General features: G+C 45.9%; 1 protein-coding gene across 3 annotated transcripts; it reads left to right on the forward strand.

Moving 5' to 3' along the window:
• On the forward strand, window positions 1-27,596 carry zmym4.1 (zinc finger MYM-type containing 4, tandem duplicate 1). Of its 3 annotated transcripts, none has more exons than XM_024146345.2 (29): window positions 1-602; window positions 926-1,744; window positions 1,849-2,774; window positions 3,029-3,175; window positions 3,390-3,451; window positions 3,702-3,851; window positions 4,012-4,063; window positions 6,880-7,150; window positions 7,421-7,610; window positions 7,853-8,056; window positions 8,302-8,452; window positions 8,561-8,676; window positions 8,903-9,079; window positions 9,260-9,410; window positions 9,525-9,697; window positions 12,714-12,864; window positions 16,361-16,492; window positions 16,789-16,826; window positions 17,589-17,724; window positions 18,938-19,050; window positions 19,285-19,483; window positions 20,769-20,978; window positions 22,100-22,224; window positions 22,448-22,625; window positions 22,810-22,961; window positions 23,059-23,173; window positions 23,427-23,684; window positions 26,020-26,149; window positions 26,329-27,596. In XM_024146345.2, the coding sequence occupies exons 2-29, from the start codon at window positions 1,320-1,322 to the stop codon at window positions 26,561-26,563; spliced, it is 5,367 nt and encodes a 1,788-aa protein (XP_024002113.2). In that variant the 5' UTR covers window positions 1-602; window positions 926-1,319; the 3' UTR covers window positions 26,564-27,596. The 3 variants fall into 3 exon arrangements, with proteins under 3 accessions (XP_024002113.2, XP_024002114.2, XP_024002112.2); XM_024146344.2 differs by having other exon boundaries at window positions 2-602; window positions 26,017-26,149; XM_024146346.2 differs by lacking the exon at window positions 16,361-16,492 and having other exon boundaries at window positions 26,017-26,149.

Below are 27,596 nucleotides of genomic sequence, written 5' to 3' on the forward strand. Positions count from 1 at the left end.
TGTTACAACATTTAGGAGGCGCACAGAGATGTGGTGTGGAGCTTGATTTTGAAGCCTCCTGAGGCTTCGCAATTATGCCACACCCTCCGGAATCGCATTGCCAGATCAAGCATAAYTTTGCTTTCATTATTCTTGTTGGCGGAACTGAGGTGTAGCAATGTGGATGTGAATCAGGAAATGACATAGCCAGGTCTTCCATGTTTACGCAGATGTATGTTTCGCTAGTCACTTCGAGGAGCTGTGCAGAGTGAAAATGCAAAGGACTTGACTTCTGTAAAGTTATAATTCACCGGCATTGATATATCCGAAGTTAACGTCATATGCACGGAAAAGCTTAAGAACCTTATTCGGTAATTCAAATTAAGACTCGTTTTAGCTGGCTACATATCGTTGCTACTAGCTGGCTAACGTTACCTAGCTAGCTTCCCCCACAACAAGGAGGCGGCAGAAGTAGTTTTAATGCATGTTGGCTAGCAAGCCTCTGTTCCGTTTTTAGTATATTTTGTTGGACTTATATTGTGAGTGAGTGACAATAAGAYCTAGTCGTCTTTTGCCGTTGGAAGCAAGTCATGGCTGCATCCCAGAAAGCGGACCAGTCAGAGGTAATTTACGTTTTTGAATTCATGTAACTAGTTAGTTATGTCTTCTGCAAGCGAGGTAGTTAATTATATCGACCCTCCCCTTCATTTCCCGCGCAAGAAAATCAACAAACTTAAACACTGCACTCTCAAACTTGGTTCTATTTGGTTKTCACTGCGTTGGTATTTGATTGTAAGCATGAGTTCGACATTAGCCTTAGTAGCCATGACACTTGATCTGTCTGTTAACTGTGTTCTTGACTTTGTCCTGGTCAGGTCACGTGGTAATGAAAAACTCAGGACCCTACTTATAGGACCATTATTAATAGAATATTGTCTTAACTCAGCATACAGGTGAGCCAAACAAGGAGATGGAGCAGCCATCTCTGGCTGGAGCATCAGTGGATTCTGTGGACCCAGGAGCATCACGCAGCAATGCACCAACAGCCTCGGCAGATGGAAACAGTGGGGATGATGCTACCAATGCAGTCAGTGCAAGTACCTCAACTATAGACGGGGCAGGGGATGCTGGTAATTCAGAAACTGTGAAGGAATCCTATGCAGAGAATTCAAAGACAGTGGAAGAAATGATAACAGATGCCTTGCTGACTGTGGGAGAAATGTCCAGTGAAGAGGATTCACAGAGAGAAAGAGAAACAGCCAGTGTAGATGGTTCACAGATGGAAAGAGAAACAGCCAGTGTCGATGGTTCACAGAGAGAAAGAGAAACAGCCAGTGTAGATGGTTCACAGAGAGAAAGAGAAACAGCCAGTGTGGATGCTTCACAGACGGAAAGAGAAGCGGCCAGTGTGGATGCTTCACAGACGGAAGGAGAAAGCGGCCAGCGTGGATGCTTCACAGACGGAAGGAGAAACAGCCAGTGTAGATGCTTCAGACGGAAGGAGAAACAGACAGTGTGGATGCTTCACAGACGGAAGGAGAAACGCCAGTGTGGATGCTTCACAGACGGAAAGAGAAGCGGCCAGCGTGGATGCTTCACAGACGGAAGGAGAAGCGGCCAGCGTGGATGCTTCACCGACGGAAAGAGAAGCGGCCAGCGTGGATGCTTCACCAACGGAAAGAGAAGCGGCCAGCGTGGATGCTTCACAGACGGAAAGAGAAGCAGCCAGCGTGGATGCTTCACCGACGGAAAGAGAAGCGCCAGCGTGGATGCTTCACCGGCGGAAAGAGACGCGCCAGCGTGGATACTTCACCGACGGAAAGAGAAGCGGCCAGCTTGGATGCTTCCCGACGGAAGAGAAAGCGGCAGCGTGGATGCTTCACCGACGGAAAGAGAAGCGGCCAGCGTGATGCTTCACCGACGGAAAGAGAAGCGGCCAGCGTGGATGCTTCACAGACGGAAAGAGAAGCGGCCAGCGTGGATGCTTCACAGACGGAAAAGAGAGCGGCCAGCGTGGATGCTTCACAGACGGAAGAGAAGCGGCCAGCGTGGATGCTTCACAGACGGAAAGAGAAGCGGCCAGCGTGGATGCTTCACAGACGGAAAGAGAAGCGGCCAGCGTGGATGCTTCACAGACGGAAAGAGAAGCGGCCAGCGTGGATGCTTCACAGACGGAAAGAGAAGCGGCCAGCGTGGATGCTTCACAGACGGAAAGAGAAAGCGGCCAGCGTGGATGATCACAGACGGAAAGAGAAGCGGCCAGGCTGGATCGCTTTCACAGACGGAAAGAGAAGCGGCCAGCGTGGATGCTTCAGAAACAGCCAGTGCAGACGCTTCACAGACGGAAAGAGAAACGGCCAGTGCAGACGCTTCACAGACGGACAGAGAAACGGCCAGTGCTGATGCTTCGCAGACAGTCGGAGAAACAGTTGGTACAGATGCACCCCAGACTGTGGAAGAAACAGGCAATACAAATGCTTCACAGACTAATGGTGAAACAGACAGCACAGACATACCTCTGGACATGGGAGTAGTGGATGCTGATGATGAGATGGAGGTCAATGCTATCAAAGTMGAGGATGAACAGATGCAGGAGGAACACAACTTGGAGGGGATGCCCGTGATAACTGCTGTGGAAGAGGGAAGCGACATGGACGCTTTTAGCAGTAACTCCCTGGATCATGGGGATGAAGTGGAGAAGATGGACACCGGGACAGATGCACTGACAGAGAAGCAAATAGAGAAGACCGGGCAAGTGGACAACACTGATTCCATGCCTTCTATTGTGGATACAGGTAATAAGACTGCTGCCTGCAGCTTTTTGTTGGCTTTTCAAGTTTAGGATCAGGATTATCAATTGTTTCCGTAGTTTGCTTAATTCATTTCTTCAGGTTGTTTGTTTTTACGGGTGGGATGCTACCCTAAACCCTTTGCTATCTTGCTAGACACTCAATTGCTGCTGGAATGCCCAAGTGTCGAAAGTCCTCAGACATCAATCATGTCACCTTACTCACACTATCCCYTCTCTCAAACATTGTCTCCACGACAGAGGACACAGAGCAACCTGCTGAGCAGACCAGCTTTGAGGAGGCTAGCGGCTCGTCTCCACCTATGGAGGAGGACAATTCTGAAGATGTCAAACCATTTCACCCCAGTCCCACCTCTAGCGAAGCTATTCTCCCACAGAACAGTAAAGGTGAGAGGCCACYAGAGTCCGTCTTTGGAATATACCGTCTTTGGCTGCATGGTGTTCAGACATGACCCGAATACTTGAATGTTAGTGTGGTCCCTCACAATATTCAGATGCTAATGAGTTCACTTCTGTTTCTCAGTAATGGTTTTACTGTTAAAAAAATGAATAATAATAATACATTCTCAAGCTGAATGACCGGTTGCTTGTTTTTCTGCAGGCTCTGACAGTCCTGCAGGGCTGGAGAATGGAGTGACAGGACAGCCAGTCAAAGTTGTGGATGTGAGTATCCTCTCTCCGTCACAACCGATAGAATAGAGTGAATTCATTTCCGCCCGAGTGACTACACAAGCTTAAGTTTGGCAGAAATGTGGCCACTGCTTATGTGTGTTAAAGATTTCGAGGTGTGTTGCGAAAGGCTTTGTCAGAATACCCGTGTAATAGATGGCCTGTAACCATTCACATTAACTTGCATGATTCCATCTACAATTCTTGCTGAATGTTGCATGCTGCTGTTGAATGTCCTCTGCAGTCTGCCCAGCCGACAGCAGAGCCTGTGTCCACCAGCGTTGACACCCTCTCCATGGTGAATGTGAAGGATGAGCCAGTAGATGAGGAGTATGATCAGGCCCTGGCTCCAGTAGTCCTCACAGAGGGCGTCAAGGATGAACCAGACGCGGAGGTACGACATCTCTAAACTCGCTGGCCTAGTTTTAACTGGGCATTTCTGTTACTTGAAGGTTTGTCTATTGACATCAATGCATATAGTTCAAGCTGTGTGTGTGTTTTATCCCAAGTTCTGTGTGTGTGTTAAATGTATTTCACCTTTTTGTTATTTACAGGAGTTGAAAATCAGTAACGTCTTCTCTGTGGGCGGCGCCCCTACCCCAATCGGTGAGCCCTAAACCCTTTGCTATTTGTACACATTGTACACATCAGGACACGTTAGTGGTCGCTCAACAGTCAAAGCCCTGAGGCAGTGTTTCACAATCATGGTCCTGGGGACCCAAAMGAATGCATATTTTTGTGGTTGTTGCCCTAGCACTACACACCTAATTCCACTAARCAAARCATCAGCAAACCTGATTAGTGGAATCGGTGTAGTGCTCGGGCAAAAAGAAAAATGTGTCCCCAGGATTAAGAAAAACGGCCTTAATGTCTAAACCTGGCTGCAGGTTTTTTTCTGGATCAAATAGGGCCTTAGGGTGTGGCAGGGGGCATGCCGTCGAATTTTACAGAGAACTTTAACGGCCCTTATTTTGGCGGGGTTAGAGATGGTGTTAKATTTTTAAGCCATTTTCCTGCAATTCTAAAATGTTCTAGATAGAGCTGAGATACATTTGTGGAGTTTTAATGCAAGTTTCCTTTGATTATACATATTCTGCCATTGAGCTAAGAGAAACTTTTGCGGTTTTAAAGCTAATTTCCTGTAATTCTATGCATTTTGCCATGGCTTATGCTGGGTTCTTTTGCTCAAACATACTAACAAAATGAATACTGCTAAATTAATTGTTTTGGGAATTTTCAATTCTCACTGAATGTRTAGCTTTTTTTTGGTGATTTGATAGTTCTCGAAGATTGTGTTATTAAAAAAAATATACAGTGCCTTTGGAAGTATTCAGACCCCTTGCCTTTTTCCACATTTTGTTACGTTACAGCCTTATTCTAAAATGTATTATATTGTTTTTTTTCCGTCAACAATCTACACACAATACCCCATAATGCCAAAAAACGGGTTTTTAGACTTTTGCAAAAAAATCTTTTTTTTTAAGAAATCACATACCACATATCACAATCAGTTTTCAGACCCTTTACTCAATACTTTGAAGCACCTTTGGCAGCAATTACAGCCTCGGGTCTTCTTGGGTATGACGCTTCAAGCTTGGCACACCTGTGTTTGGGGAGTTTCTCCCATTCTTCTCTGTAGATCCTCTCAAACTCTGTCAGGAGGGATGGGGAGCATTGCTGCAAAGCTATTTTCAGGTCTCCAGAGATGTTCGATRGGGTTCTAATCTGGGCTCTGGCTGGGCCACTCAGGGACATTCAGAGACTTGTCCCAAAGCCACTCCTGCGTTGTCTTGGCTGTGTGCTTAGGGTCGTTGTCCTGTTGGAAGGTGAACCTTCGTCCCCATCTGAGGTCTTGAGCGCTCMGGAGCAGGTTTTCATCAAGGATCTCTCTGTACTTTGCTCCGTTCATCTTTGCCTCGATTCTGACTAGTCTCCAAGTCCCTGCCGCTGGAAAAACATCCCCACAGTATGATGCTGCCACCACCATGCTTCACCGTAGGGATAGTGCCAGTTTTCCTCCAGACGTGAAGCTTAGTGTACAGGCCAACGAGTTCAATCTTGGTTTCATCAGATCAGAGAATCTTGTTTCTRGTGGTCAGAGTCCTTTAGGTGCCTTTTGGCAAACTCCAAGCAGGCTGCCATGTGCCTTTTACTGAGTGGTTTCCGTCTGGCCACTCTACCATAAAGGCCTGATTGGTGGAGTGCTGCAGAGATGATTGTCCGTCTGGAAGGTTCTCCCATCTCCACAGAGGAACTCTGGAGCTCTGTCAGAGTGATCATCGGGTTCTTGGTCACCTCCCTGACCAAGGCCCTTCTCCCCCGATTGCTCAGTTTGGCCAGGTGGCCAGCTCTAGCAAGAGTCTTGGTAGTTCCAAACTTCTTCCATTTAAGAATGATGGAGGCCACTGTGTTCTTGGGGACCTTCAATGCGGCAGATGTTTTTTGGTACCCTTCCTCAGATCGGTGCCTTTTTGCTCTGACATGCACTGTCAACTGTGGGACCATATATAAATAGGTGTGCCTTTCCAAATCATGTCCAATCAGTTGAATTTACCACAGGTCGACTCCAATCAAGTTGAAGAAACAMCTCCAGGATTATCAATGGAAACAGGATGGGGGTCTGAATACTTATGTAAATTAGGTATTTTCTGTTTAGTATTTTTAATAAATGTACAAAAATTTCAAKGCACCTGTTTTCACTTTGTCATTATGGGGTATTGTGTGTAAGTTGCTGAGMATTTTTAGTATTTTTAAAATCCATTTTAGAATAAGGCTGTAACGTAACAAAATGTGGGAAAGGTCAAGGGGTCTGAATGCTTTCCGAAGGCGCTGTAGGTACATTATCTTTTCTACCTACTTTATATTTGGTTTTAGGTGTTAAAGTTTACACGGAAAGCGTTTTAATTTTAAAAAAGTGTGCTTTTTCTCCCCAATTTCGTAATATCWTATTGGTAGTTAGTTTTGTCCCATCGCTGCAACTCCCGTACGGACTCGGGAGAGTCGAAGGTCGAGAGCCATGCGTCCTCCGAAACACGACCCTGCCAAGGAGTCGCTAGATCGCGATGGGACAAGGACTTCCCGGCTGGCCAAACCCTCCCCTAACACAGATGACTTTGGGCAATTTGTGCGCTGCCTCATGGGTCTCCCGGTTGCGGCCGCCCGGGATCYAACACGGATCTGTAGTGACGCCTCTAGCACTGCAATGTGCTTTAGACCGCTGCGCCACTCGGGAGGCCATAACGTTTTTTTTAACATCCCAAAAATATATATATTTTCATGGCAGAATCATCCCTGGGCTGTMGAGTGGATCTTTATAGTCTACCACAGGCTCTGTAGGAGCAAAAAGTGACTGCTTACRACCTTACAGATGATATARTTCTCTCTTCCCTCAACCTCCATCCCTCTCTCTCTATTATTCACAGCCGCATCCACGCCAGTGACCGCCCTCTCCAAGACTGTGATGCCTCCCTTGACCCCGGCCGCCTCCTCCATCCCTCCGCTGATGCCCATGGCTATGCGGGTGGCCTGCTCGGCCTGTAACAAGGTGTTGCTGAAGGGCCAAACGGCCTACCAGAGGAAGGGCTCCTCGGACCTCTTCTGCTCCACGTCCTGCCTCACCACCTACAGCCCCCCGTCCGTCGTCAAGACGACTGCCACCTGCCCGGCCAAGAAACCCTGCCACTACTGCCTCAAGTGAGTCCTGCTGTTGTCATGCCAATGGAGTAGCTATGTAGATAATTATTTATGGAAGATAAAGGAATGGACCAAACTCCCAAGGTGACGACCAATAAAAATAATTTGATTTACCTTTTGTACTTATTAGCCTTACACTATGATTCACATTTGACTTCCACTGTGCTACATTTTTCCACATGCATTTTAATGTAAAGCACTGTGAGCTAACTGAATGTAAGCGAAAATACGTTCATAGATCAATTATGAACTTATCACCCCCCCCCTCAGGGAGATTGCGAACCCCAAGGACGTGATCACAGCTCCTGTGGACACCATGGGCACGGTGAAGGACTTCTGCAGCCAGACCTGCCTCTCCTCCTTCAACTTCAAGAGGAACTCTGCCGTCTCCACCCTCTCCTCCTCCCTCTCCACCATYACCGGGGCCGTCAAGTGCAGCATGTGCAAAAAGGCCTGCATTGTAAGGGACTTATCGTCTCTGAGCGTGTCAGTGTGGTCGTTGCTAGGAGTAACAYAATTGGCAATATAAAAGTGGTAATGTCAGAGTTGACAGGGAAGTGAACCATTTTGGATTGACAGATTTTTTCTGTAGTAGGTTTTAGTGGGTTAAAGTATAAAACTGGACTCCTTTTGCCTTAAATATTTATTCCTGCCCCTCCGTTGTCTCGTCTCAACATCAGCTCCTTGTTCTCTCCCACACAGAGTAAACACGAGGTGATCTTCCAGGGCAGCATGCACAGGCTGTGCAGCGAGGTGTGCTTCACGCGCTTCCGCTCCACCAACAAGCTGTCCATGAACAGCTGCCAGAGCTGCAACAACTACTGCTACGGCAAGGTCACCGTGCTGGTCGTGCAGGGGGTCAACAAGACCTTCTGCAGCGCCGGCTGTGTCACCACCTTCAAACAGGTAAGAATCTGATCCCTGAGATGCAGGTCACGCAGTCAGAAGAAGCTGGTGGACTGTAAACTAGGGCTGTTTCTAAAAATGTTACGATTTGTCAAATCCTTGCTTCCGCCACCCTTGTTTTCTCAATTCCTCTCAAAGCTCTTCGGAGGTGGATCGCCTCCYGTACATAAAAACCATCTACCTGTAAGTTAAATCAAGCAAAAGCACTCACTCGCTCTTCCTTTGTGGTCGGTCTGGTTTTTCAGAAAGCTAAGAAGACTGTGGCATGTACTATGTGCCGCAACTTCCGCGCACCGGTGGAGATGGTCGACAGCGCRGACTCTGACGGCAAGCTGGAGATGTTCTGCTCTACTGGCTGTGTTACAGCCCACAAAGTACAGACCGTCAGCTCCTCAGGTATAGCTAGGCTAAKCACCTCAGCAACATATACACCTTCCTCTCGCTCACTCGCTCATATGCATGTACATCCATAACACTCCCTCTCCTCCTTMCGTGTCAACCTAGGTGCTCAGGTAGAGTGCAACACCTGTGGTCAGAAGACGGTGCCCTCCTTCCACCTGGCCATGTCGGACGGATCCATCCGGAACTTCTGCACCATGAACTGTGTCGTCACCTTTCAGGTAACGCCTCGTCTGGGTTAATGAAGTAGCTCAGTTGAAACGTTAATTTGAGTAGAACTATTTAAAGGGCGGCAACCTAATGACCTTCAATGATATTAATCGAGGCTCTAATAATGCTTGCTTTTGATATTTTACGCTTTGTTTATTAAAACATGTACGCTGTACAAAGTTCTGRTTGCTGTCCTGCACTGACACTACAATGTTATAATATTTCTGTGGCCTGTAGGATCAGTTCAATAAGAGCAACTCCCAGAGCCAGATGAACGTGACCCCGAGCACAGGGACCACAGCTCCCCCCGCGGCCCCGGGCCAGACCATGGACAGGGGATCCCAAGGGACCAGACTGCCCTGCTTCCAGTGCCACCGCCTCTTCTCCTCCAAGCCCGAGCTCATTCAGTTCAAGGTACCTATACTGTATTTAAATTCMCTCTCTACCCCCCTCATTTCTCTTCTCTTTGCGTTTCCATCTTCCTCCATTTTGTTGAACTCTCTCGCCCTCTCACAAACACACCTCCCCTCTATGTTGACAGCCTCTGTTTATGCTGCTCTAGAGTTGATTGAATGTATGTCTGCAACCCTACAGGATAAGGTGGTATTCCTCTGTTCAGTAAATTGCTCCGAGGAGTACAGAAAGATCAACTACGAGATGGCGCGCTGCGAGTACTGCAAGATTGAGAAGCCGGCCAAGGAGGTCAAGAGAATCAACAATAGGGACTACACCTTCTGCAGTGAAGGTGAGGATGGTGATCGTACATGTTTTAATAGGCCTGCTACTTCCAGYAGTTCGCACCTTGGTGTATAAAGACACATTTCCCTGTCTCTCGCCCTCTTCTCTCCTCCATATCCAGGCTGTAAGCTGCTCTACAAGCACGACCTGACCAAGCGCTGGGGGAAACACTGCAGAACCTGTGCCTACTGCGCCTCTACCGCGCAGGAGGCCGTCACAGGCCAGTACGGAGGCAAGATGGAGGAGTTCTGCTCGGATGAGTGCAAGTCCCACTACACCCTGCTCTTCTGTCAGGTAAAGGAAGGAACCACGCTAAAGAACTGAACAAAACACCTGGGGTTCAATGAGGCTCAATACTTAGAAGCCGTCTTCTGTTGGTGTGTATCTCTTTTTTCTTTCAGTTTAAATGGATCTCAAATGACTCGAATACAAACTTTTGTAGACTTGTCCGAAAACTTGAAGACTTMTTCTCTCATATTAGTGCAGGTGGAAGGAAGATGTTGGGGATAAGAAACCACATGAGTGAATTAATTGAACTTTCCAAATGGTGTATCCAATAAGGCAGTTGGAATAGCTGTTGGCAGGGCAATTCGTGTTAGTGCTTCAGTCTCCCCTGTTTTCTCAGCGGCAGCTGTAAACGGCATCCATGTCAGCAGCGGTCTCGTCGCAAAACTAAGACTGCCGCCYAAACAAAGACGGTTCTTTGTTCTGTCGAGTTATTCGAGGATGGAAAGAGAGGAAGGCTCCACACCACTCTCTCACTTAAATATCTTACCTAGTTATTTTCAGATCTCATTTTGCTCTTTGGCATCTGTGTGTGTGTGTGTTTTCTGTACCCATTTGCTCCTCTCGCTGTAGGCTTTACAGATGCTTCCCACCCCTTGGCTGCAACCCTTCTAATTTAGTTTACATTGCGCGCACAACCTATGTGGAATTCCTGGTCTCTGGCAGTGTTTGGACCAATGCAGAGTTCATCTCAGCCTATGCTACCCTTAAGTRCTTTGACTTTTTGGCCCTGACGGAGACATGGATCACCCCAGAGAACACTGCTACTCCAGCTGCTCTCTCTTCATCTGACTACATTTCCCCTCACAGCCCGAGAGCATCTGTTCGTTGCGGTGGTGGCACAGGGCTGCTAATGTCTCCTGAGGGGAGATTTTCCTCTCTTCTCCCTCACCTTTCCTCCCGGCCGGCACGGGCCTCCGTGGCTGAGTGACTCATTGCGATCTTACAGAGCAGGGCTGTGGGCAGCTGAGCGAAAATGGAGGAAAACTACACTTGTGGACGGCCTATCATCCTTTCACTCCCTCTTTACCTTCTCTTCCTCTGTATCAACTGCTAAAGCCACTTTCTGTCACTTTAAATGTCAAGTTTCTGTCTAACCCTTAGGGAACCTTTCTCCACCTTCTCCCTCGTCCCTCTCTGCGGACGACTTCATCAACATCTTTGAAACGAAAGCTGAAGACATCTGCTCTTCATTCACTCAGCCTATAAATCCTGCAACTATTGAGGTCCGGCCGCCCGACATCCTGCCTGCTCGACCACATACCCTTCTCCAGACCATCTCTGGAGACCTCCCATTGCTCACTTCCCTTATGAACTCATTCCTGATCATTGGCTGCGTCCCATCAGACATCAGAATGGCCCGATTCACTCCCCTCCTCAAAAAGCAAACGCTTCGTGGACTCTGACGTCAAGAACTGCAGACCCGGTATCCCTCCTTTTCTTTCCAAAACATTTGAGCGTGCTCTCTCTGACCAACTATCTCATTATCTCTCTCAGAATGACCTTCTTGACCCTAACCAGTCAGGCTTCAAGACGGATCACTCAACCGAGACTGCTCTTCCCTGTGTCACGGAGGCTCTCTGCACTGCCAAAGCTGACCTCTCTCTCCTCTGTTCTCATCCTCCTAGATCTATCCAATGGCCTTCAACACCATGAACAATCAGATCCTCCTCTCCACCCTCTCAGGGCTGGGCGTCTCAGGCTCCATCAGATCCTCCTCTCCACCCTCTCAGGGCTGGGCGTCTCAGACTCCATCAGATCCTCCTCTCCACCCTCTCAGGGCTGGGCGTCTCAGACTCTATCAGATCCTCCTCTCCACCCTCTCAGGGCTGGGTGTCTCAGACTCTATCAGATCCTCCTCTCCACCCTCTCAGGGCTGGGCGTCTCAGACTCTGCCACACTCTTGGATTGCATCCTACCTGGCAGACTGCTCCTACCAGGTGACATGGAGAGGATCTGTGTCTGCACCACGTACTCTCACTACTGGTGTGCATTATTACGATTCACATATAGCTAGCAGATAATTATGACGTATAACAGTTGCTTTGTGTTTTTTGTTTAGTTTCTACTGCCATTGTTGTCCTGGCTGAGAGATGGTTCAGTGAATTGGTAAGTCAATAGGGCTGATGAAGAATTGGTAGCTACCCACGAAAAAGGTACATCTACCTTGATTAACATTAGTTTTAGGTCATTTTTGCCTGTTTAATTAGCTGGCTAGCTTGATTATTATGATTCACATATCTAGCTGACAATTAAGTAAAACGTTTGTTTTGTGTATATCTTGGAAGAAGGTTCAGTGAATGGGGAGGTGAAGAGTGAGGTAATACAGTAGGGGGAGTGAGTGCTTCTCAAATGTATTGTTTTATGCATTCTCCACACACTCGTCCTCACGAACGTACTCAAGAGAATTCACTCAGAGCACGAGTGTGGATCACAGCAGTATGCATATTGAGGAAAAACACCTTGTCTTTATCTGCAAACATCAAAGCAGTGACTCGTTCATGCTCTACAACATCCGTAGAGTACGACCCTACCTCACACAGGAAGTAGCGCAGGTCCTAGTCCATCTCCCGTCTGGACTACTGCAACTCTCTGTTGGCTGGGCTCCCCGCTTGTGCCATCAAACCCCTGCAATTTATCCAGACCGCTGCAGCCCACCTGGTGTTCAAACTTCCCATGTTCTTCCATGACACCTTGCTCCTCTGCACACCATACTGGCTTCTGGTTGAAGCTTGCATCCATTACAAGACCATGGTTCTTGTTTACAGAGCAGCAAGAGGAACTGCCCCTCCTTACCTTCAGGCTATGTTCAAACCCTTCACCCCAACCCGAGCACTGCGTTCTGCCACCTCTGGTATCTTGCCCCACCCCTCCCCTCCAATGACTAGCTCTGACTTTGCCGATAGCTACTTTATTGAGGAAACATTTACTTACTSTGATATGTGCATGTCCCACCTGGCTAACTCTAAGAAATTCTTACTCTGAGGTGCTCTCTGCTATATCTACATCTTGATTTTTGCCTCAGGTGGCCAAGTGTGACGCGTGCGAGCGCCAGGGGAAGCTGATTGAGACCCTGCCGATGCTGGGCGAGGTGAAGCACTTCTGCAACCTCCAGTGTCTGCTCGACTTCTGCAGCCTGCAGACCCAGAACCAGGGCAAGCCCCAGGGCCAAAAGGGTAGGACTTACGTTATAGCGCATTGTAATGTTTCATCATAGGGTATTACATGTCCTTGTGTTGCCTGTCACAGCTCGTGATTTGAAAAGAGAGGTACACATTAAGTCTCGGGAGTCCCCCAGTGTAGATGAAAGGGAGGAGATGGGTTGAAGAAGGATGTTTTAAGCATTGCAACAATTGAGACCTTGTGAATGTGTGCCATTCAGAGGGTGAATGTGCAAGACAAAATATTTAAGTGCCTTTGAAKGGGGTATGGTAGGTGTCAAGAACTGCAACACTGCTGGGTTTCCCGCGTGTATCAAGAATGGTCCATCACCCAAAGGACATCCAGCCAACTTGACACAACTGTGGGAAGCATTGGAGTCAACATGGGCCAGAATCCCTGTGGAACGCTTTCGATAACTTGAAGAGTCCATGCCCTGATGAATTGAGGTTGTTCTGAGGACAATATTAGGAAGGTGTTCTGAATGTTTGGTATACTCCTTGCKTATAGAAAGTCTACACGTCCTTGAATCTTTTTCACATTTTGTTGCTTTACAAAGTGCGATTTGAAATAGTTCTAATTGTAATTTTTTGTCATTGATCTACACAAAATACTCCATAATGTCAAAGTGGATAATAAAATGAGATTATTTTACAAATTAACTAAAATTGTCATTGCATAAGTATTCACCCCCTTTGTTATTGCAAGTGTAAAATTAGAAGTAAAGTAAAATTTGMCCAGAAGTAAAATTTGGCTTAACAAATCACATAAGCTATATGGATTCACTCTGTGTGAAATAATAGGGGTTGACATGATTTTTTAATGTGACTACCACTTCCTCTGTCCCCCGTAAGGTTCCTCAGTGAAGTTTTGAATTTCAAGCACAACTACAAAGACCAGGGAGCTTTTCGAAAGCCTCATAAAGTAGGGCAGTGATTGGTAACAATAACAAATCAGACATTGAATATATCTATAAGCATGATCAAGTTACTAATTATGCTGTTGGTTGATGTATTAAACCACCCAGACACATCAAAGATGCAGCCGTCCTTCTGAGCCGCTGGACAGGAAATAAAACTCCTTCAAGATGTCGCCATGAGGCCATTGGTGATTTTAAAACGGCTACAGAGTTCAATGGGAGTGAACTGAGGAGGAATCAACAACATTGTAGTGGATCCACAATAATGACCTAAATTACAGTGAAAAGAATAATTAAAATATCCCAAAACATACATACAGTGCATTCGGAAAGTATTCAGACCCCTTGACCTTTTCCACATTTTTTGTTTCGTTACAGCCTTATTCTAAAATTGTTGAAGGAAAAATAATAATTTCATCAATCTACACAATACCCCATAATGACAAAGCATGGACAAAACAGGTTTTTAGAAATGTTAACAAATGTAATGAAGAAAAATGAAATATCACATTTACGTAAGTATTCAGACCCTTTACTCAGTATTATGTTTAAGCACCTTTGGCAGTGATTACAGCCTCGAGTCTTCTTGAGTATGACACTACAAGCTTTGCACACCTGTATTTGGGGAGTTTCTCCCATTCGTCTCTGCAGATCCTCAAGTTCTGTCAGGTTGGATGGGGAGCGTCGCTGCACAGCTATTTTCTGGTCTCTCCGGAGATGTTCAAGTCCGGGCTCTGGCTGGGCCACTCAAGGACATTCATAGACTTGTCACTAAGCCACTCCTGCGTTGTCTTGGCTGTGTGCTTAGTAGGGTCGTTGTCCTGTTGGAAGGTGAACCTTCGTCCCCGTCTGAGGTCTTGAGCGCTCTGGAGCAGGTTTTCATCAAGGATCTCTACTTTTTGCTCCGTTCATCTTTCCCTCGATCCTGACTAGTCTCCCAGTCCCTGCCGCTGAAAACATCCCCACTGCATGATTCTGCCACAACCATGCTTCACCTTAGGGATGGTGACAGGTTTCCTCCAGACGTGACGCTTGGCATTCAGGCCAAAGAGTTAAATCTTGGTTTCATCAGACCAGAGAATCTTGTTTCTCATGGTCTGAGTGCTTTCGGTGCCTTTTGGCAAACTCCAAGTGGGCTGTCATGTGCCTTTTACTGTGGAATGGCTTCCATCTGGCCACTCTACCATAAAGGCCTCATTGGTGGAGGGCTGCAGAGATGGTTGTCCTCTTGAAGGTTCTCCCATCTCCACAGAGGAACTCTGGAGCTTTGTCAGTGACCATCGGGTTCCTGGTCACCTCCCTGACCAAGGCCCTTCTACCCCGATTGGTCAGTTTGGCCGGGCAGCCAGCTCTAGGAAGAGTCTTGGTGGTTCCAAAATTCTTCCATTTAAGAATGATGGAGGCCACTGTGTTCTTGGGGACCTTTTTGTTTTTGGTACTCTTCCCCAGATCTGTGCCTCGACACAATCCTGTCTCTGAGCTCTACGGACAATTTCTTCAACCTCATGGCTTGGTTTTTACTCTGACATGCGCTGTCAACTGTGGGACCTTATATAGACAGGTGTGTGCCTTTCCAAATTATGTTCAATCAATTTGAATTTACCACAGGTGAACTCCAGTCAAGTTGTAGAAACATCTCAAGGATGATCAATGGAACAGGATACACCTCGGCTCAATTTCGAGTCTCATAGCAAAGGGTCTGAATACTTATGTAAACAAGGTATTTCTGTTATTTTTAAATGTTCAAAAKATCTGATTTTGCTTTGTCATTATGGGGTGTTGTGTGTAGATTGCTGAGGAACTTTTAAAATCAATTTTAGAATAATGTGGAAAAAGTCAAGGGGTCTGAATACTTTCCGAATGCACTGTATGTATGCAACAAGGCACTGAAGTAATACTGTAGAATAAAAAATAAGACTACAAAGGAATACACTTTTTGGCCTAAATGCAAAGCATCTTTTGGGGCAAATCCAACACATCACTGAGTAACTGCCTCCTTATTTTCAAGGATGGTGGTGGCTGCATCATGTTATGGGTATGCTTGACAGGATGAAAAGAAACGGGGTGGAGCTAAGCACAGGCAAAATCCCAGAGGATAATCTGCTTTAGACCAGACACTGGGAGAGGAATTAACCTTTCAGCAGGTCAACAACCTACAACACAAATCCAAATATATACTGGCGTTGCTTAAGAAGAAGACAGTGAATGTTCCTGAGTGGCCAAGTTAAAGTTTTGACTTAAATCTGCTTGAAAATGTATGGGAAGACTTGACAATTGCCGTATAGCCATGATCCCCAACACCTTGTTAGAGCTTGAAGAATAATGGTCAAATATTGCACAATAAAASTGTGCAAGGCTCTTATGAGACTTGCCCAAGGTGAATACTTTTCTATCAAGGTATATTAGTGTAACTTTTATTTTTCATTATTGAAAAATATATATTTTTCTTCCCATTTGAAATTAGTATTTTTGTATAGATCGTTGACACAAAAAAAAGWCCAATCCATTTTAATCACACGCTCCATAAGCACTGTATAGTCACTGCAACATTTTATCTCACGCTCTCATTCTTTCTCTTCCGCTCATCCTTCCAGTGGCCATCTCAATCGCTCAATCCCCCTCCAATACTACCACTGCTACGAGCATGTCTGATCCAGTCATCGCCAACGTAGTCTCACTAGCCAGCTCCCCCATTGGCCAGCCCAACTACACCACTGCCCTGCAAGGTATACACACACAGACTCGGTTACCAGTTAAATACAATTTACTGTATACACACGGGTATACACACAAGGTGTTGTACACTATTACGTGTAACTGGAGAGTGTTTAACCAGTGTGTTCATTCATCAGTAAATGTCTTTGAATGGAGTTGAGTTGTTGCTAATAGCGTAGCCTTTTGACAACCATTAAGGTGCAGGTTAATTACAAATGAAATTAGGTTGGAAAATGATCTCATTAGCAGGCCTAACTGACAGACTGTGGTGTTTAATACTATCTCCTGTTCTGTTGCGTCATTACAGGGACTGTTCCAAGAAGACATGTGAAGTATGTTGGAAATGTAAGTAGTGCATAGGTGTTCTTTTTGCGTCAAGAATTGCAACACTGCTGGGGTTTTCACACTCAACAGTTTCCTGTGTGTATCAAGAATTTTTATTCYAATTTTTATTTAACTAGGCAAGTCAGTTAAGAAAATTCTTATTTTCAATGACAGCCTAGGAACAGTGGGTTAACTGCCTTGTTCAGGGGCAGAACGACAGATTTTTTTTACCATGTCAGCTCGGGGATTCGATCTTGCAACTTTTCGGTTACTAGTCCAACGCTCTAACCACTAGGCTACCTGCCCGTCACCCAAAGGACATCCAGCAAACTTGACGCAAACTTGACACAATCTTGGGAAGCATTGGACTCAACATGGGCCAGTATCCGCTTTCGACACCTTGAGTCCATGCCCCGACGAATTGAGGCTGTTGAGAGGGCAAAAGTGGGGGGGGTGCAACTCAATATCAGGAAGGTGTTCCTAATGTTTGGTATACCCAGTGTATGTTTGTGTTATGCACATAGGGGCGAATTGGAACTTGCACTTAAGTCGAATTGGAACTTAGGCTGCGTTTACACTGGCAGCCTAATTTGTATATTTTTTCACTAATTGGGCTTTCGACCCATCAGATCAGATATTTTGCAAATAATTGGGCAAAATATCAGAATTTGGCTGACTAAACTCAGCCTAAGTCCTGCATTTATGTCAATTGGAAACTAAGTGAAATTCAAGTGGAATTAGGTTTGTCCCATGGTTACTAACAGTCTCTTCATTGTGTGGCAGGCCAGCACACAGACACAGGCCCCTCGGGCCCCTCCACCCAAGGTTCAGAAGAACAAGGCACTACTCTGTAAACCAATGGTCCAGAACAAGGGCATCATGTGTAAACCCAACCTCACCACCTCAGGGTGCCAGACAGGTACAACACCACACACAYCATATATACCACATGCACTATTTGTGTTTCTTTGCACTCAAGAAAATACAAAYCAATATGAAGGTTTAAAAGGTATCAAAAATAACATGTGCAGGAGAGGTGAAAAACGATGCTTTTAAGGCCCCTCCCCCTTTAAAAATGAAAACATGGTGAATTAGGGGGTGGAACACATAATTCAAGTAAAATGCATAAACAAAAAATAAATGGCTYTGATAGGCCATTGAATACATACTTTTGTATGTGGACACCCCTTCAAATGAGCAATTTCAGCCAAACCCGTTGCTGACGGGTGTATAACATCGATGTAATCTCCATAAGGAAACATTAMCAGTAGAATGGCCTTACTGAAGAGCTCAGTGACTTTCAACGTGGCACCTTTCCAACAAGTCAGTTCGTCAAATTTCTGCCCTGCTAGAGCCGCCCCGGTCAACTGTACGTGCTGTTGTGAAGTTGAAACATCTAAGYGATTCAACGGCTCAGCCGCAAAGTGGTAGGCCACAAGCTCACAGAACGGGAGTGCTGAAGCGCCTAAAAATGGTCTGTCCTCGCTTGCAACACTGACTACCGAGTTCCAAACRGCCTCTGGATGCGACGTCAGCACAAGAACTGTTCGTCYGGAGCTTCATGAAATGGGTTTCCATGGCCGAGCAGATGACCATGTGCAATGCCGAGTGTCGGCTGGAGTGGTGTAAAGCTCACCGCCAATGGACTCTGGAGCAGTGGAAACGCGTTCTCTGGAGTGATGAATCACGCTTCACCATCTGGCAGTCCGGGAACGAATCTGGGTTTGGGAGATGCCAGGAGAGAGCTACCTGCCTGAATGCATATTGCCCCAACTAAGGTATGGTGGAAGAGGAATAATGGTCTGGSGCTGTTTTTCATGGTMTCTGGCTAGGRCCTTTAGTTCCAGTGAAGGAACTAATGCGAGCCAGGACTAATCGCACAACAGTACCCGACTTCCACTAATGCAAGTCCCCGCAGCAATGTTACATCTAGTGGAAAGCCGTCCCAGAGGAGTGGAGGCTGTGTTATAGCAGCTAAAGGGGGACRWACTCCATGTTAATGCCCATGATTTAGGAATGAGATGTTCGACTAGCAGGTGTCCACATACCTTTTGGTCATGTAGTGTACATATTCAAAGGCGCACACATCTACATTTTGTATTTCTATTTACCTTGACATTGTTGGTCCACAGATGATAATTTCCCCAGGGTGATCATCGTGCCTGTCCCAGTACCGGTGTATGTTCCAGTCCCCATGAACCTGTACACCCAGTACACCCCCCAGCCTGTTGGACTCCCCATACCGGTATGTTAACACCAAACACTACCTAGACTTCACCTGAGTCTGGCACACAGATTTCTCCTCGAATTCTCTCAAACAAGAGCTGTGTGRTCTGGACTAATTTGAAACCAACTAACATTGAACATTGAGTTGTAGGTTGGCTGATACATGCTCTTGCAGAACAGAAGTGCTACATGAACAAACAAATTGCAGCCCTCATAGCCTCCACATCTAACTCTTTATCCGCCCCATTTCCAGCTGCCCGTGCCCATGTTCCTGCCGGTGACTCTGGACAACGCTGAGCGCATCGTGCAGACCATCCAGGACATCAAGGAGAAGATCCCCTCTGACCCGTTCGAGGCAGACCTCATCCTCATGGCCGAGATGGTAGCGGAGGAGGGGATGGAGAAGTCTCCGCAGCGACCCCCTGAAAGGCCAGCCCCAGCAGTACAAGATGGTAACCAGGGGCGGGAGTCAGGGATTGGGATGAGACCTGGGTCATGTTCATTATGCACCAAATGGAAGAAAACGGACTGCGACATGGAGAGATTTCATGGACTTGCACAACATGTTCTGTTGCGTGGCCTAATGAACATGAGCCAGTTGGAACTTGTGAGACCCTCTCTATGGCTACATAGGCCAAGCTACAGCAATGAATGCGTGTTATAACTGGGCTTTCTTGGCGCTTCCACCAAGTCTCTCTTTAAAAAGCAATTCACAGTTGAATGAGAGTCTAAAAAGCTATTGGWAATTTGAATTCCGCGTTATTTTTCAGGTAATGTATTGGTTCATTGAGCTTATTTCCCCCCTTTTCAGATATGAGAAGTTTGCCTAGCTTCTCTACAATAGATTCCTCTTTTTTAACCCTTATTGTAGGTAAGTTTCAAACACAAAGACCAGGGAGGWTTTCCAATGCCTAGCAAAGAATGGCACCTATTGGTAGGCACCTATTGGTACAAAAAAAAACATTGATATCCCTTTGAGCATGGTGAAGTTATTAATTACACTTTGGATGGTGTATCAARACACCCAGTCACTACAAAGATACAGGCGTCCTTCCTAACTCAGTTGCCGGAGAGGAAGGAAACCACTCAGGGATTTCACCATCAGGCCAATGGTGACTTTATAACAGAGTTTAATGTCTTTGATAGGAGAAACCTGAGGATTGATCAACAACATTGTAGTTCTCAGTACAACCAATTTGACTGAGCTTGAACATTTTTGAAAGTAACAATGGACATTGAATTACCCAGAAAGACTCAGCTGTAATCTCTGTCAATGGTATTTCTAACATGCATTGACTCAAGGGGTTGAATACTTACAGTATCTAATCAAGATATAGTGTTGAATTTTTTCATGTTTATTTTTTCTAATGTTAATTTGTCTTCCACTTTGACATTAGAGTATTTGTGTAGATCATTTTTAAAAACAACAATTKAATCCATTTGAATCACACTTTGTAACAACAATGTGGAAAAAGTCAAGGGGTGTGAATACTTTCTGAAGGCACTGTACATAGTATTAACAAAAATGATGTAGTAACAATAGTTTGTTACTTACCTCAAATAATTCAACACTAGTAACTGCCTGGTACATGGTGATATCAATGAATGTTAAAGAAACTGTGTAATTGAGATTACCATTTTAACAAGAAGTTCCTACTTAACTGTCAAGTAAATGATGAACATGTTGAGAGCTGTCTCATAACTTGAATACTTTTGTGTTTTCCCCTCGGGGACCAGACCAGGGAAGCACCTACAGTGGAGACCTGGACACAGAAGAATTGAGTAACTTCCTCACCTCTTGGCATGACGAGCCACCTCCCACCCCCGGCGTCTCCTCGCGCCACAGTCGACCCTACGCCCACGAGACGCTCCGACCCATCATGGACATCAACACCCCCACCACACCCCCACCCCCCATCATGGACATAGAGGCTGACTTCCCTGTCCGTGAGTGATGCTGGACTTTTCCACCTTCTCAGGGATTCCTGATTTTGAGCATTGTTTACATGGACTCAGTCTGAGGCTTTTTGTTTCTGAAGTTTCCCCGTGTAACTTGTATAGTACTTCAAATCAAAACTTTATTTGTCACATGCACCGAATACAACAGGTGTAGTAGACCTTACCGTGAAATGCTTACTTACAAGCCCTTAACCAACAGTGCAGGTCAAGAAGAGTTAAGAAAATATTTACCTAATAAACTAAAGTAACACAATAAAATAACAATAACGAGGCTATATATAGGGGGTACCGGTACCAAGTCAGTGTGCAGGGGTATAGGTTAGTCGAGTTAATTTGTACATGTTGGGGTTAAGTGARTGCATAGATAATTAGCAGCAGTGTACAAAACAAATGGAGGGGGGTGTCAATGTAAATAGTCTTGTGGCCATTTGATTAATTGTTCAGCAGTCTTATGGCTTGAGGGTAGAAGCTGTTAAGGAGCCTTTTGGTCCTAGACTTGGCGCTCCGGTACTGCTTGCTGTGCGGTAGCAGAGAAAACATTCTGTGACTGGAGTCTGACAATTTGTATGGGCTTTCCTTTGACACCGCCTATTATATAGGTCCTGGATAGCAGGAAGCTTGGCCCCAGTGATGTACTAGGCCATACGCACTACCCTCTGTAGCGCCTTGCGGTCAGATGCCGAGCAGTTGCCATACCAGGKGGGGATGCCACCGGTCAGAATGCTCTTAATGGTGCAACAGTAGGACTTTTTGAGGATCTGGGGACCCATGCCAAATCAAATGTTTTGTCGTGCKCTCTTCACGACTGTCTTGGTGTGTTTGGACCATGATAGTTTGTTGGTCATGTGAACACCAAGGAACTTGAAACTACTTATACCTTGGTTGAAGACTGTCAATCTTTGATGAGGGTAATTATATGGTCAAAACATATTGACTATATAGTGAATGGCTTCTAGCTCTATATATCTCCATCTTTCAACTGCCCTGTTATATTTTAAACATGTAACAAGCCTCAGTAAGTCAAACCCTTCTTTGATACTACACACTGCAATTCTTCTGGCCTCATTCTCATTGTAGTCTGTAGTCAAATATCTCTATCGTTTTGTCAGAAACCCTGGAGCTGATGGCCCATTGGAGGGATCAGGAGAGGGATAGAAGTCCCAGTCCTCCACCTTCTCCTCCACGACGAAGAGCCAGAAGGAAAGCTCGGGATGGCTTGCCACAGAAGAAAAAGGTACGAGCCCCAAAAATAAGTCTAAATGAGACTCCTTTCAAAGAGCGCCTTGTGCGATTTTTATTTCCATATTTTGACTCCCAGCATTGCGCCTTTTTTAAAATTTATTTTAATTTTCCTCGTTCTTTGTAATTCTGGGTAACACTTTACTTGACACTCGGCTTCAAGTCAAGTGTTACCTATTTCGGTGTGTGTGTGTGTGACAACCCTGTTGACCCCACAGAGGCGTAAGTCGAAAGCAGCAGAGACTGCGTCAGTGGTGGCGTCACTGGGTGAGGCGCATAGTGACGTGGTGCCCGGCGAGCCCCCTAAACTGCAGCACATGTACGGGGTGGACGCCTGGAAGAGATGGGTCCAGTGGAGCAAGACCCAGCCTGACCTGGAGAAGCCTCGATTTGGCTGTGGGTCTGCTCACTGATACACTTGACTATTATGAAAATCCTGATATCACACATTTTGCTGCTTTGCTTCTTCCTCATTTACCGCCTCCTTATAGAATTCAACCTACCTCTTGATTGCCTATGGGAATCATTTAACTTAGTAGACCGAATAAGTTAACCTTGARGTTCTGTTTCCCCGTTACAGCGCGACCAATGGAGATAAAGGAGGATGTTTTAAAGTGCACTACAGCAGAGCTGGGCTACGGTCTCTGTCGGTTTATCTGTGAAGTCCAACGACCCAACGGAGAGTCCTACAGCCAGGACAGTCTGTTCTATCTCTGCCTCGGCATCCAGCAGGTAGAACACACACGTTAACCCAGATATACACACAAAAACTCACTCCGGGTGATATCGTTCTGTTAAATGTCATGTATAATGGCCCCTCTTTCTGCAGTACTTATTTCAGAATGGGCGCATGGAGAACATATTCACTGATCTCTTCTATGGCAAGTTCACCCTGGAGATCACCAAGCTGCTGAAAGGCTTCAAACCTACCATAACGGCCAGTGGTAAGACATYCACACGCTCGTACGCCCAGTGGGGGAAATAAAGTTTATAACAAAAAAAAATGGTATTAAGGCCTTTGCTTTGACCTCTTATTCCATATCTCGCTCCTCCATCTTAACTCCCGCTCTCTCTCCCCCTCTCTTCCTTTCCGTTCAGGTATAGTAGGTAGGTTGATGGCGTTGGGGTTGTGTTATTAGTATGCTTCTTGAACGGTCTTTAATGTTTGAATCTCTCCCCTCCCTCCCTCCCTCCCAGGCTACCTGCACTCGCGGGTGGAGGAGGAGTACCTGTGGGACTGTAAACAGCTGGGGGCCTACTCTCCCATCGTGCTGCTCAACACGCTGCTCTTCTTCTGCACCAAGTTCTTCCAGTTCAAGACGGTGGCCCAGCACCGCCAGCTCTCCTTCGCCCACGTCATGCGCTGTACCAAGTCCATCCACGACAACACCAAGTCCAACTTCCTGCGCTTCTACCCGCCCATCCCCAAGAAGGACGTGGCTACCGAGACAGCAGGTGCTTTTAGTCTTTTTGTGGTCTCCTTCACTCACCTCTCTACCCTTCGCTCTTGTCTTGTTCATGTGTCTTTTGTGCTTTCTGATACTGTGTTTTGCATATGTTTCTGCTCCGGTAAAACATTGCAGGTTTTACTTATTTTTTCATGAGACTGGAAAATAATGGACTAGCTTCTTCGGCAAAGTAGGAAGCAAAGACGGAGTGGCAGACGTGACGTGGTGAGATTAAGATGCTGGGKGACCAGTCCTCCATTACTACTCATCAATGTTCAATCATTAATGAACAAACTTGGCAAACTCAGAGCGAGGATCTCCTTCCAGAGGGACATCAGATTCTGCAACATACTTTTGAGACTTGGCTTTCCTTCGACAACCAAATGGATTATATGCAACCAGCGGGTTTTACAGTTTTTTGAGTGTATAGGAAGCAGCCTCTCTGGCAAGCGCAAAGGTGGTGGGCTCTGCTTTATGGCTAACACCCTATGGTGCGACGGAGGAAATGTACAGGAACTTGCAAGTTTCTGATGTCCACTATCCTCCCTGTGCCCAAGAAAGGGAACATAACTGAACTGAATGACTACCGGCCAGTAGCACTCACTTCCGTCATCATGAAATGCTTTGAGAGGCTAGTCAAAGACCATATAACCTCCTCCCTCCCCAACACACTCGACTGTCTCCAATTTGCCTACCGTCCTGACAGACCCACCTGGACAAAAGGAATGCATATGTGAGGATGCTCTTCATCGACTACAGCTTGGCCTTCAATAACACAGTGCCCTATAAGCTCATTACAAAGCTCACGGCCCTGGATCTGAACTCCTCCCTATGCAACTGGGTCCTGGACTTCTTGACAGGCTAACCCCAGGTGCTGAAGGTAGGAAACATGACCTCCTCCACACTGATTCTCAATACAGGGGGCTCACAAGGGTGTGTCCTTAGTCTCCTCCTGTATTCCTTGTATACCCACGACTGCGTGGCCTCGCACAGTTCCAACTCGATCATCAAGTTTGCTGACGACACAACAGGAGTAGGCCTGATTACCAACAACYACGAGACTGCCTACAGGGAGGAGGTAGGCACTGACGGTGTGGTGCCAGGTAAACAATCTCTCTCTCAACGTCAGCGAAACAAAGGAGCTGATTGTGGACTTCACTAGGAACCAGGCTGGACACGTCCCCATTCTCAACGGTGTCACCATGAGACGGTTTTCCAAAAGGCACCTAAATGACTCTTAAGACCATGAGAAACAAGATTCTCTTGTGAAACCAAGATTCAACTCTTTTGAATGCCAAGCGTCACATCTGGAGGAAACCTGGCACCATCCATGTTTTTCAGCGGCAGGGACTTGGAGACTAGTCAGGATCGAGTTCCTTGATGAAAACCTGCTCAGGACCTCAGACTGGGGCGAATGTTCACCTTCCAACAACTCCAAACACATAGCCAAGACAACGCAGGAGTGACTTCGGGACAAGTCTGAAGKCAGAGCCCGGACTTGAACCCGATCGAACTTCTCTGGAGACACCTGAAAATAGCTGTGCAGCGACGCTCCCCATCCAACCTGACAGAGCTTGAGAGGATCTGCATAGAAGAATGGGAGAAACTCCACAAATACAGGTGTGCCGAGCTTGTAGCGTCATACACAAGAAGACTCGAGGCTGTAATTGCTGCCAAAAGTGCTTCAACAAAATACTGAGTAGTCTGCATAACTATGTAAATGTGATATTTCCTTTTTTATGGGTTATTGTGTGTAGATCGATGAGGGGGGAAACTATATAATACATTTTAGAATACGGCTGTAACGTAACAATGTGGAAATGATCAAGGGGTCTGAATACTTTCTGAATGCAGTTTTTAAAAAAAAAATATATATATTATTATTATTTAACTTGGTCCCCATGCCCCCTCAATGGTCATGGTGCTCCCCCTATGGTAATTCCCTTCCCACCCCCTAAAGTCTTTACTCTGCCTCCACCCCAATGGACATTTATATATTCATTACTGCTACAGTTTATGTATATAGTGCCATTTCTATTGCTTAAAAAATATATATATTTTCATTTTTTCACTTGGTCCTATGTTTGCGCCTAAGATTTTCACTGTTCCCTGCAATCACACCTGCAACCCTGTACATGACTATTAAACACTCTCTGTGTTGCCTTCAAGGTTTCTTCCTAATTAGGGAGTTCTTCCCCTGCCACTGCTGCCTTGGCTAACTCTTTAGGGGATTTGTGTGTGGTTTGCTGTTTTTACTCATGCATTTGTAAAAAAAAAAGTATGACACAGATCATATTTGATTCGTATGTAATCGTGGACCTGTGTGTGTGTGTGTGTAGCAGATGTAGATGGTGTGGCAGCGAAGAGGAAGAGGGATGACGAGGAGAAAGAGGAGGTGCTGGAGATGATGGAGAACAGTGAGAATCCCCTCCGCTGTCCTGTCCGATTGTACGAGTTCTACCTTTCCAAGTGGTGAGTGACACACACCATCTCCCCATGCTGCAGGCCAATCTAACATTTAGTAGTGTAACCTGAAATTCTTCTTCTTGACATTGCTTTTCAAAACTCAGCTTTTCTGAGCTCTTTCCTCATATCACTGAAAACGAGCCCTCTCTAACACAGAGCTCTCCTCCTCCTCTTCTCTCCTCCAGCTCGGACTCGGTAAAGCAGCGCACCAACGTGTTCTTCCTGCTCCCGGAGCGCTCGTGCGTCCCCAACAGCCCCATGTGGTTCTCCTCCCAGGGCCTGGATGACCACACTCTGGACACCATGCTGACGCGCATCCTCACCGTCAGGGAGATCCATCTGGGAGACCCCCAGAGGAACAAGCCCCAGTCCAAGGACCCTGAGTGGGTCCCCGACCAACACGACGACAACTCGGATTGACCATGAGGACTGGTACACACACACACACACACACACACGTACAGTTATAAGCTTTTGTTTAAATACAAACACTACGTGTTGATCCGTAAGGACTCCTAGGATCCACCTTCAGCCGTGTGTGAAGAGGAGTGGGTTCACACAGTTCTAGACTGAGACGGTATCATGTACACACATTGTGTAGGAGATGTGTGTACATGCAAATTATAAACAGATGCTCAACTGCTCAATGGAGACACTGTTTATTCTGTCCGGTCACTACAAGGCAAATGGAGGGAGAAAGTAGGAGGAATCACTTTAAGAACTGCCATACTGCCTTTGTCAGCATTATTGTGGTCGTAGAGAAAAACAAGTCCGGTTAACAAGCTATTTTCAAGTTCTTTAATGTCACCATAGGAGAGAGACGATGCTCTCCAGCCCTATTCAACATGGACTCCGATTGGGAAAATGGTCAAAAGCTTTTAAGAATTTGGGATCCCGTATCTGACCWGGTCCTTTCTACTGCTGAATTCAATATTCCCTGTCTTTCTTTCTTTATTGGGTCACTACAGAAGTTACAATGGATTGAAAAGAATGCCAGTGATTGCAATGTCATTCAGCCATGTCAGCAAAGTTGTTTGAGAATTTTGTGTTTTGAAGGGATTAGCCTCGTTGTTTTGGGAATGAGATATTGTACGAACAACGAGTGATATAACTTGCTATCAGTGGTGTTGTCCATTGCCTACTAAAATTGATGGCTGGCAGACATTCCTTGAATTGACTATGAGTTATATCGAGTCATTTCAACTTGTCAAAATGCTTGATGTCACGTCAGTGCTCCTACATGCATGTATAATGTTGAAGGAAAAAAATGTAATTCTGTGTTTCCTTATGTAGAACACTTGTGATGTCAGGAAAGAGGACGTAGAATRGTTTGTTCATTTGGAAAGACAAGCATTTACCTTGCAAGTGCTCCTCATACTAGTTCAAAATTGCATTGATTTTTTTCTGAGAAACTTTTTAATCAAATATTTTTAAATAAATGCTGATAAACAAA

The sequence above is a fragment of the Salvelinus sp. IW2-2015 genome, unplaced genomic scaffold (assembly GCF_002910315.2).
Source record: "Salvelinus sp. IW2-2015 unplaced genomic scaffold, ASM291031v2 Un_scaffold16369, whole genome shotgun sequence".
NCBI lineage: Eukaryota > Metazoa > Chordata > Actinopteri > Salmoniformes > Salmonidae > Salvelinus > Salvelinus sp. IW2-2015.